Here is a 12,044-nt window from a genome sequence, read left to right on the forward strand (position 1 = left end):
CAGATCCCAACATGTACAGATCTATACAAATTAATAGCAAGAATGTAGTGTAAACTCCCCTAAACGAAAAGGCCTGGATTCACATAAGGAGTGAGGGTGTTGTGACACTAAATGTCATAGCACCTAGCTTTCAGGAGCCTTAAAAGTTACAGGAGCACTCTGTGATTCACAAAGCCTGAGTTAGGTACCTAGGCCCCTCCACACACACACACACATATACACACACAGAAGGGACACCCAAGTCTGATCTGAAGAGAGGCACCTATCTCCATTTCCAATCCACTACCTTTGGAGTTAAGCACCTGTGCTGTTTTCACTACAACAATGAGGAGCAGGACTCCCCCCACCCCCCTTCTACCTTTTAGCCCAGTGGCTAGTGTTAGAGTGCAGGTCAGGGAGCAAGGGGTTGGGATTCTGGAGCTCCCACATCCTGGGTGCGTACTGTAACCACCAGGCTATTGAGTTGCTCTCATGCTTGTGCTGTCTCTCTTGCTTGTTGTCTCTCTCTGGCTCAAATAACTTTTTAATTATTTCTCCACAGTGAAACAGCTTCAACAGACGGAACTATGGCTATGTCTACACTATGAGCGAGGGGTGTGATTCCCCTGCATACGCATACTTGCACTAGCTCTGACTGAACTAGCATGAGTATACATCACCGTGTAGCTGCAGTAGCAGCTGCGGAGGTACGGCTTAGCCATGCCGAGTACGCACCCACCCATTTCAGGCAGGTTTGTACTCGGCGCGACTAAGCCATGCCTCCTTTGCCTCTTCCAGTGCTATCGTGGCTACACTGCTATTTATCCTTGTGCTGGCTCGATGGGAGCTAGTACAAGTGTGTGTACATGAGCAGCACAATCACACACCTCCTCGCTTGTAGACATAGCCTGAGGGCACCTCCTAGCAGAATATCTCATAGCCTAGTGGTTGGCACTCACCTGAGAGATGTTAGAGCCTAGTTCAAATCCCTTTTCTCCTTCTGGCAGAGGGGGCACTTTAACTGGAGGCCTTCCACATCCTAGGTCAATATACAAACCATTGGGCTAAAGTTATGAGGTGGAAGCAGCTGCTGTGTGAATTTGCCTGAGGGGGACGATCCAGTAAACACGCTCCAAGGGAACCTACTGGATCAGGTCCCACACCTGGCATAGGTGGCCAAACACCTACCTTCTCTTGGCTGGTGAATTGCTCTGAGGCTTAGGTGGGAGATAGGTAAGGTATTTGTAAGGTAACTCCCTTCCCTTCATGTGCCAATATATATTTATGCCTGTATCTGTAATTTTCACTCCATGCATCTGAAGAAGTGGGGTTTTTACCCACAAAAGCTTGTGCCCAAATAAATCTGTTAGTCTTTAAGGTGCCACTGGACTCCCCGTTGTTTTTGTGGATACAGAATAACATGGCTATCCCTCTGATACTTGGTGTCTGGATGGAGGCTCAGGGAAGAAATATAGGCCCCTGGGGATCTTATACTGTAAAAGGGAGTTTAGGTGCCTACAAGGTTCAGTAAGAGCATTATGAATTGCAGTAGAGCTTAAAACTGGGATTTAGGTGCCTAAGTCTGGAGTTTAGGCACCTAAGTACCTTTGTGAATCTAGGCCACAGTGACCAGAAAAATCAGACATTGATATTGTTTAGTTCATCTCACAAATCTCAAAAATAAATAAATAGCTCTTAAATATGTAAGTCTTCACACTGAAAAAATGCATTCATCTTAAAATGGACTTTCACCCACCCATCAAAGACAGACAAACAAACAAAACCCCCATGAGCAGCAGCACAAAAGAATCAAGAACATATCCAGACCTATATAAGTAGAAGGGTCATAAAGTTACAGTATGCTGCAGTGTAACTGGTGGTATACTTTTCACATTTGCGGATACAGACTAACACGGCTGCTACTCTGAAACTTTTCACATTAGCTGTTTCTCAGGATTAGCAAACCAATATACATCTTTTCTCATCCCTTTCTGGGTATATTTCATCTAGTGCAGGACAGAGCTTAGATTAACATATGTTTACTTGGGATTAAGGATTTTTTATAACCAGACTTTGATAGCAGTGAAAGAGAAACGGTGTGAAGGATTTGTCTGTGCCCTGCTCTCTAGATTCCAAGAGCTAAAACTAAACATCCTCTAAACACAGCTGGCTGGAAGTGCAAGTGTATTAGCATTTTACCAGCCTTGTTTTTTCTACTTGAAATTAAAATATAGGACAGTGCTGTTTGTTCAATAATGTCCAATTTGTTTTCATTATTGCCGTTTTTAAATCAATGCAGTGCCTACAAATGCTCCATGGCTAAGAAGAGAAAAGCTGAAGAACAGATTTCAGGAGTTCCAGTCAATAAAAGGAAGTCCCTGTTAATGAAACCCCGTCACTACAGTCCCAGTGTGGAATGCAAAGAAGAAAATGAGGACAGAACAGAGTTGCAGGAGGACATCAGTGTCCTCAAAACAAATGACACGCCTGCAACAGGTAGCAATGAAGAATGGCTCCAAATTAATGTAAACTCACTGCCCTCAAAGAAAAGAGATCTGTCAAACTGAATGCTCTCAGAAAGAATGTAGAATGATTTGGGCTCAGAGTAGATTTGAGATAATACATGGTAATCTAGATATAAATATGGTAATTCAAAAACAAGGACCTTGTACAACATCTCCTTCTATGGTCCTTAATGCTGTGTAGGTCACAGAGACCTGCCATCACTGCAGGTCAGATAAGGAATGGTGTCTGCTTCTTAATATGGGCTGTCAAAGAATGAGGTTAAACATGTAGTGAAAAACTAACTACTTAGAAAAACACATTTGTAAAGAGAGGATTTTCACTTTAATATATTCAGCATGAGGGTGGGGGCAATCACCTGCTTAACAAAATGTTGACTTTAACATTTAGCAAAGCAATTTTATTAATGTGACTATTAATTGTGTTCTATTTAACCTGATTATTAGAATCTGCACTTTATTTATAATACCCAAGCCAAACATGCTCAATAATTTATAGAAAGTTCTATTATGTGGGTGCTGCAAAATGTCACTGCTGGGGGGAGAGTATAAGATATATTTATAATACACATATATATTTAAATAACTAAATATAAATTATGTATGTATGTTTTCTGCCTTCAACATTTAACTATATATTCAAAATTAATGGAACACTTTTCAAAATAAAGTGGCACTTATTTTTTTCTTTGAGGAGCCTTGCACAAGTTGTCAGCCCAACACTGCAGAAAGTGGTCTCAGATTTCAGTGGAATCAATACTGCATTTGTTAAAAATAAAATAGTTGTCAATAGGTTATAATGGTCAATATCTAGGGGAAATGGGCAGATAATCTGAAATCAGAAATCATACATAGTATGAAAAAGTAATGGTACCTCTAATTAAGATGAAGCTGTTCTCAAGCCCCAGAATTGGGATCCAGATTCTGATGCAGTTTCCCAAATTTATACCTACGTCTACTTAGAATAGAATAATCTTCTTTTTTGAAAACCAAAACCCTTTACATTTCTGGTATGTATAGCTGTTATAAAACTTGAATGTATACCGATATGTCTATAATGAAAGCCAACTTTATTATCCAGGTAAGAGAACTATGTGTGAAATTCTGGCCTTAATGAAGTCAATGCAAGTTTTTCTATTGACTTCAGTGGGGCCAGGATTTTATTTTTGATCAATCTTCTATTGGGGGCTCTTTTGGAATGCAGCTGTGTGGGTACATCTTGCAAGTTCCTGTGGAGGGCTAGAGCGGGGATTACTTTTAAAATATGTCTTAAACTAGTAGGGAATTGTGCACTGACTGTCCCATTCTGATGCAATCACTGAGCCAAATTTACTATGGACCCACGCAAGCACAACTCTGCTGATTTCAGTAGCTGTTCTGACCTCCTAGGAGTATTTCCATCTCATAATACCAGCAATCTCACAAGAAGCTTTAACTGACTTTTTCTGTGCTGATTCAGATTGTACCCTGTACCTCCATAACTTCAGTGTTTTATTCCTCATTAATGTGCACACTTTCTCCTGTGTCTATCTTCTGTACAACTACAGTAAAATTCTGAGAGCAAGACAGTATGGTGGGTATAGAGTTAGAGTGCTTTAAAATCACTTTTTGGTATCTTGTTGCCAACTCCCGTGATTTTATTGTGAATCTCATGATATTTGGTTTTTGTCCGAAAGCCCCAACTCCTGGAGTGATGCAATTTCAAGAAATCTCAGCATTAATTTATTTGTTAAAGTAAGTTTCAAGCCCTAGTGGTTACAGAGAAAAACTTCAACATGTGAACCACAAAGGCTAAAAAACCAGAAGGCAATTAAAAAAAACCAAATCCACATTTTTAAAATCTCATAATTTTTAAACCAATCTCATGCTTTTGGGGGGCCTGAGTCATGATTTTTTAATCTTGTTGTTGGTAATATGACTAGTATAATCTTTTACCCAGTAAATTAAAGAAAGGCATGTTAGTATCACCAAGCATACTTGTTCATAAAAAAAATTAGAGCCATTTGTATCTAAATGGCCTGGTGATGGGAGTACGTGCAATTCCAAGCAGAGCAGAGAGACTAGCCATTAAATCATAGACGCTTACTTGTCAGAGGTTCATTACAGAACCACAAGGAATCACAATCATCATTACTAATTGCCATGTTTTGAAAATATAGCAAACTTTTTCATTCAGATTACTTCAAAGTCTATAGTGAGAGATGAGCTGGTTGAGAAGTTGCACTGTGCTTTGCAGACATTTTAAAAAAATACCCCAAACACACAACTATCTGCACATAGTGCATGAGGCCACCTCTCCCCATATGAGTCCAATTTTCTGAAGAAGAATAAGAATTAATAAATATTTTCTTTTAACATATAACAAACAGTTGAACCAAACAATTATGTAAACTGGAAATGACCCAAAATGCTAACAGTTTGGCAGCAGCAAAGTGAAATGCATTGTGGTGCACATGTGCATTTTTGTCCCTCTTTTCCCCTCCACAATAATCTGCACTTAATAGGAATATTTTAAACTATGTAGCTAAGCAACAGAGGTAATTGTTGCTTTCTAGAGCTTTTGTTAGGCACTCTAACACAGCCCAAATATGCATAATTAGGTATAATGTCTATAAATCATTATTGTACACATGTGGGTAGTTAAGTGGATTGAGAGAATAGTGCAATGAATTGGACATATTCACTGAAAATGCTTTTTATTTGTTTTCTGTCATTTATAATACTTTAAAATTATCATAACCCTTTACACTTTCTCTTAATAGCTCGCTGTGTTATTGAGAGAAACTTCATTTGCATTTTAGACTATGTTTAATTTATTATTTAAACCTGGAGTTCCTCTGATTCAGGAGAGGATGGGTCCATCTTATCAAATACAATATGCTTATTTATTCATCCTCCTTTCTAGGAAGTAAAATGTTAAATTTTTCAGTTTATGTTGAATAGATCCCAACAAAAGAATGCACCCTATAATCAGCATTATTGAAGGGGCTAGTGTTGTGACTAAATTCTTCCCTTCGTCCAAAAATGCTTTTAGTTACTATGGCAATATTTACTTGATCCTGGCAAACCAGTGTTGATTTTAGAGAGATAATTACCAGAAAGAAAGATGATGGAGATGAATTTTTGAGTGTCCTTGTTAGAGCAAATGTTTTTATAAAAAATTAAATGAGATACAAAAGGCATATTGTCTTCCAACATTAGCATCCTTACCTACACGCAGCCTTTACTACCTGCTGGCTGCTGCTTTTTGTCCAAAGAAAGTTGTTTAACACAGGATGTATTTCAATGGTGTCTTTAGCAGTCCTTTAAGAGTCTATTCAACCATTTCTGTTTGCTTGTGCATGACCTGATGTATCATTTACTGTGGCAACTGTAATGGTGACCAAGAGCTTGCCCTTTGTAAACTATAGAGTCTTTTCAGTCAAGGTCTTTCATGCAATCTGAAGTGATTTGAAAAGTAATTGGGGACCCATTTTGAGAAATATTTGGGCATGTTAGACATGGAGGAGAGTGAAAAGAGATGAAAGGAATTTTATATATTCAACAAAGAAAAATGCAAAACATTCTATTTTCAAAGAGCTCTGCAGCTACACCACACAGATTTAATCTTAGAAGGGATTGTGATGGTTATATACTAGCAGTAATTTCAGATATTGTCTTGGTAAAAGGGGCTGTTATTTCTTAAGGGTTTTCAGAGTATCCTTGAGTAAATAAATAGTGATTGTTAAATAAGTCTCTTCCCATTTAAGATTGAAACCAGGTTAGATCAAGATTAAGTTTCTCTATAGAAAGCATTCATTTTTCTCTTGCTTTTTTTCCTTATAGAAGAAAATACTACAAAGTTACCTGATGAAACCTCTCATGCAGGTGGGCAAGAAAACTCCAGTCAAACGAAGGACAACTACACCTGCTACCAGGACCTTGTGGTCAAATCTTTAATGAACATGGGAAAACTAGCAAAAGATGCACCAGTTCAAATGGTGACTGAGAACCTAAACGACAGTGGCATCCAGTCCTTAAAAACAGAAAGCGATGATGTTGATGAATGTTACATGATTAACTCATCGGAAGGAAAAGAAAAGATTTGTGTTTCCGACCCACATTACTGTTCATCTGAAGACAATGAAAGTAGCTCTGAAATTTTGGACAATGAATGGGACAGTTCCTCAAACTTCTCAGAAGACACTAGCATAAAGCCCCATGTAACTCAGAGATATATTGCAGGATGTAACCAACAAGACATTCTGGAAGTTCCAGAAATTAAGACTGAAGAAGCAGAATTTCATCCTTGTGAAAGAGTTTGTGACTCAGAAACAGAGCTAAGAGAATCACAGGAATCTCATGTTGATCCTTTTGACAAGAGAATTCAGAATCCATTCCCTGAAAGCGAGGAAGATGATGAGTGCCTATCAGAAACTACAGACGTGTCAGTTGACCTGGACAAAACAAAAGGGAATTTGAGTTTGCTAGAACAAGCGATAGCTCTGCAGGCAGAGCAAGGTCATGTGTTTCACAGCACCTACAAAGAATTGGACAGGTTTCTTTTGGAGCATTTAACTGGAGAAAGGAGACAAACCAAAGTTATTGACATTGGTGGGAGACAAATATATAATAACAAACGTAAGAAATATTTTTGATTACTCGTATTGGCTCAAACTTTAATTCTACAGCTGGTAAACAATTTTGAAATGGATCATATATCAAAAGTAAAGATTCTGGAACAAGCCATATTCTTCAGCCTGATCACCACCAGAAAAATTGCCATCTAAATTCCAAAATCTTTATTGTTTCTGATGATTTGTGATAATCTATGAAAGGGAGAACACAGTTCCATTTTCAGATAGCAAGTGAAGCTTGTAATGCCGGAGATTAAAAAGATCTTGTATTGATTGGCAAACTGGGCATGTTTGTTATGGAATTCATGGATTGAGAATAATTATGGAAAATCAAAAGATATCACTTTAAACTCACTTTAATCTTTCCCAGGAACTCTCTTTTATAAATACAAAGTAAAGCAGTAGTCACCCTGTAAAAGTTGCCATTTTTGCCTTTTGTAAACAAATATGATTACTTTGATATATTTAGTATTCCCGAGAGTACGTCTCGATATTTACTGCAAATGCTGAAGTAAGTTATTTAGTTACTAAGGCATTTAGAATCTAAGATAACTGGCAATTTTTTAAGGGTTACCACTGTATAATCCCTCTTGTATTGCTTAACTAGAATATGCATTTACCTGCTTCTTCTGTTGAAAGTCACATACAGCTTATCCATTACAATGCCCTTAGCACTGTATATACATGCTAATCAACCTCCTTCCTAAGTTTCATATACTTATGCTTACCCTCATTTGCTCAGATGACTATAATCAATTCAGACCAGATTCTGATCCTTTTACTCATGTGGAATACTCACGCTTGCTCCAGGAATAGTCACATTGTGTTGGGAATTCCACATCCTTCTGAGCTTCTTCTTCTTCTTCTTTTTTTTTTTTTTTTGGCTCCTATGCCAGTTAAATGTGCTTGTTACCTTATACTGATCTTACTCTTTCCACTTAATTTTTTACACAATGTGCACTTAGATTTCAGATTAATGGAGGATTAAAATAAATGATTTTTTTGTTTTTGTTTTAGGGTCACTCGTTGTTCTCTTAGTGCTGGAAACAATTTCCTACAGTGACTTCTTACTTTTCATTTGCTTTGATTCTAACAGGCACTGTTGTTCCCTGTTGATGTTCATTCTGTTTTCTTTCCTCCATATTTTTCCTATCTAAAGGCTTGCCAGAAAGTTTAACCCCGCAGCTGCTTCTGGTTCTACACTGTAGCCTAGTAAAATATCCTACTAGGTGGCTTTAACCTGTCTTTGACTGCAGCTGTTTATCTCCCCTCAACTCCATGTTGTTGGCAGTCAATCACAGATTGATCTGAAACCATCCTCAGCAATTTATACATCCCTTGCTGTCTGTCTCCTCTCACAAGAGAATTTCTGGATCAGAATTGCTTCCCTTCTCATAGTTTTAGATTCTGCATTCAAAATCAAAACAAACACATTCTAATAGGTGCTTCCTGTACACTGCTAGTACCTTGCAATTGGAAGTTGAAAAATGCACTAAGGAGCCCAGCCCCTGTCTCATTGTACACTGGCAGTTATAAAGGTGGGCTGAGACAGTGACCTGTGAAAGGGTATTAGTTATTCCATGTTTGCACTCTCATCGTGGGCTGACCTGCAGAGCAGTGCTGCCATGTGTACCAGAGGGAGGTGCCTGCCTAGCCTCTCAGATGTAAAGTGGCATGCATTCAGTTTCTTAACAAAGAACCAACAACCTAGAGATCTGTGATATTTAAGGAACTGCTCCTGGTTGCAATGCTTTTTGTTTGTTTGTTTCTTCCCTCAGCTTTTATTTGGTGATCCCAGTTTCCCGGAACCTGGCATTAACAGTATAAAAGATTTTTTCTGTTTCAATATTTATTCCTTTTTAGATCTTTCTGTTGGTTGCAGTTGCCAGATTTCTGGCTTACTGGATGTGGCTTGTGTCCCTCTTGAGGCTCTGAATGGAAGAAGTGACATCACAATCCCTAAACCGCATATGTTTAGCACACAATGGCACTGGGAGGTGAAAATCATTGTTTAAAAGAGACAATGTGAGAATCAAAAGAGATGCCTAGATTGTGTAGTTACTCTAAGTCCAAGTTAAAGCCATGGGAGGAAATTGCATCTGAAGTATAGAAAAGTTATTTCACACTTCTAAGACCACTCAGCTGACTGCAGGCAGGAAACCCTAACCAGACAAAATCCTTATTTGATTTCTCTACAGATTCACCCAGGCCTGAAAAAAGAGAAACCAAATGTCCCATCCCAGGATGTGATGGCACAGGGCATGTGACTGGGCTGTACCCACATCACCGCAGTCTCTCAGGCTGTCCGCATAAAGTCAGAGTGCCACTAGAAAGTGAGTATCATCCTACGGTACAGAGAGCAACTGAAACAGGCCTAAGTCTCTAAGTCATGTGAGTTCATACTGGACACTCAGTGTAAACACTCAGGGCTGGATTGTAGCTAAATCTGTACAGATGCACAAGGCAGGAGATGGTTCAATGAGCTGTTGCCACTCTGGTGCTCCTGTGCAGAGTAGAGTCGCAATCCCAGTTCTTACACTTGCAGTGCTCAAGGCCTGGTTAAAACTAGCACCCGTAGTGACATGAAGCTCCCTGAAGGGGCTGGAGAGGAACAAGGTCATAGCCACACACCAACACACACGCTGGTCATTATAGCTGGGCTGGCACATAGCCCTGACTGAGTGTGCTGTTTTCCCATTTCAAATAACTGGAGGCTCAGACGTGCGCATTCAGCTATGTGAGTTGTATGTCCCTCTCCCACTCATACCAAGTAGGTCACCTCCACCAGTCAAGGAGAGAGAATCCAGCAGTTGCTTCATAGCATGCCTCTCTCCTACGACTGTATTATGCTAACTTATGTGTGGCCAGACCAGCCTGAATTCCCCATTCATTTCTTGCTGTGTCAGTCAGATTACATTGGTTTGTGCTGGGTATGTTGTCTTCTGACATGATGCAGTGAAATGGTATATAATAAGCCAAAATGGAATGTGAAACTATTACTTTGAACAACTTAGTCAGTCTGACTGGTTTTCTTTTTTTTCTTTTCTTTTCTTTTTTTTTTTGGTAGCTCCATTCATAACAACAAATTAAAGGGATACTTGCACTCTACCAGTGTCCTGTGCTTAATTGTAGCTTTCTTTTTTTAAGTCTGTATTTATGGCAACATCTCTTGAGCTAACCAGGCTGCTGCAGTTGGAAGGCCTCAACAACATTAACTTTTTTAAAAAGCAAGTCTTTGTTAATTATCCAATCAGCTCAGTACTGTTCTGCTGGGTACAAAATGATTATCTGTAATCAAAATTTGCTTACTAACAGAACAACCCAGTTGATTAACAATCAGACAATCTTTTGAGGCAGCGTACACCTAAAAGGATAGCATAGAGCTGACAGCATGAGGGGAGATGTTCAAAGCTATAGAATTATATTTTACTTCATGTTTGATAAAAACAGATCCACAACAGCTACTTTGGTTGGGGAGCAGAGAAATGTACATACAATGGGTCCTATTCATTACTGATGCAATTGTCACTACAATGGTTCCAATGGCACAAATGCTGTCAGAGATCCGTGAATGTGCAAACTACAGCTTGGGGATAGGATCCACTGGTATAAGGTGGATTTGTACTTACATACCGAGCAGAAGAGAGTAAGGGATGCAAACTAAAGTGGGTGGAGCTAGAGCCAAAAGGGGTGTGTCCAGGACAGATGGATTTTGCACTCATGTATCATCTTCTTACTCCAGCATAAAGAGTGAAAAGTGCCAACGTAATTTAAAGCTTGCCCGCCCACTGATTTAAACCAGGCAAGGGCCATTGGATGATACAACATGAGAGTATAGCATAGGCCTCTCAGCACCATCTTTTCTGAATTTGTACGTTTCATTTGAGCTAGAAGGTACAAAATCAGAAGACAAGTTTTTGTGCATCACACTTGAGAATTTTTTATGTTGCTAGAAGAAAATGTTCCTTAGAGAGAAAGCGAGAGAGAAAGCGATTACTATATGTATGTTGCTACCCTTTACTCTTTCTTTGTGTTTAGTTCTTGCCATGCATGAAAATGTTTTAAAGTGCCCCACTCCGGGATGTACTGGAAGAGGACATGTCAACAGCAATCGCAACACACACAGAAGGTAATCCAGATCAGTTAGCATCCATTAAAATTAATATGTAGCTGGGAGGAAATTGCCACATCTATTTGGAATTCAGGATTATGAACAATATAATGTACTGCAAACACTGATTGACCACAAAGATAGTCAACATTATTTATAATCAGCAATTAGTCTACACAATTGTGTTAAATATTAAATTTCAGTATATTATCAAAAATATTATCTCCAGTACCATGTATGACAGAATCCACTAGTCCGAATTCAGAGATGAGATTTCAAACTACAGTAACGAAACAAAATATAAGTGGAAGTTAATCATGTAAATGAAATATTAGTAAATAAATAGATGTGCACCCCAACCAAAATCAGAGCCCCATTGTCCTACTATGTGAATGCATACACAGTGCATCCATATGCATACATAGTGAACTCTTGGTATTTCTACTGTTATATTGCAGTTGCGTGGAGAAGCCCAAATTATGGATCAGGGCCTGATTGTGCTAGTCATGAGACATAAAAGTAAAACAAAGACAGCTGAGAGATGATGACAAGATGTGACAGGTGGATAAACAAACAATAAGGGGATGGAGTCGGGGACAGGGAACAGCAAAGGAAATGTTTCTAGTCATTTTCTTGTTTGAAAACCCCTGTCACATTTACAGCCCTTTTGCAACCACCTATATTATAAATCAGTACTGCTAATTATCAATGGATAGGAATTGAGGCAAACTGGAAATCAGCAGCAAAGAGAAAACATAACTAGAGACAGGATGCGTACCTATTTCACAATCATACACCAGATTTTTTTCAAAAAAA

General features: G+C 38.8%; 1 protein-coding gene across 6 annotated transcripts in view; it reads left to right on the forward strand.

Moving 5' to 3' along the window:
* Window positions 1–12,044, forward strand: part of ST18 (ST18 C2H2C-type zinc finger transcription factor) — a 200,000-nt gene that overhangs the window by 144,090 nt on the left and 43,866 nt on the right. For all 6 annotated transcript variants that reach the window (XM_074944393.1, XM_074944391.1, XM_074944392.1 and 3 more), the window contains 4 exons: window positions 2,279–2,475; window positions 6,327–7,121; window positions 9,316–9,450; window positions 11,156–11,246. In XM_074944393.1, the coding sequence (XP_074800494.1) occupies window positions 2,279–2,475; window positions 6,327–7,121; window positions 9,316–9,450; window positions 11,156–11,246 (1,218 nt within the window). The remainder of the gene's footprint in view (window positions 1–2,278; window positions 2,476–6,326; window positions 7,122–9,315; window positions 9,451–11,155; window positions 11,247–12,044) is intronic.

Source organism: Natator depressus, chromosome 2 (genome assembly GCF_965152275.1).
Source record: "Natator depressus isolate rNatDep1 chromosome 2, rNatDep2.hap1, whole genome shotgun sequence".
In the NCBI taxonomy this organism is placed as follows: domain Eukaryota; kingdom Metazoa; phylum Chordata; order Testudines; family Cheloniidae; genus Natator; species Natator depressus.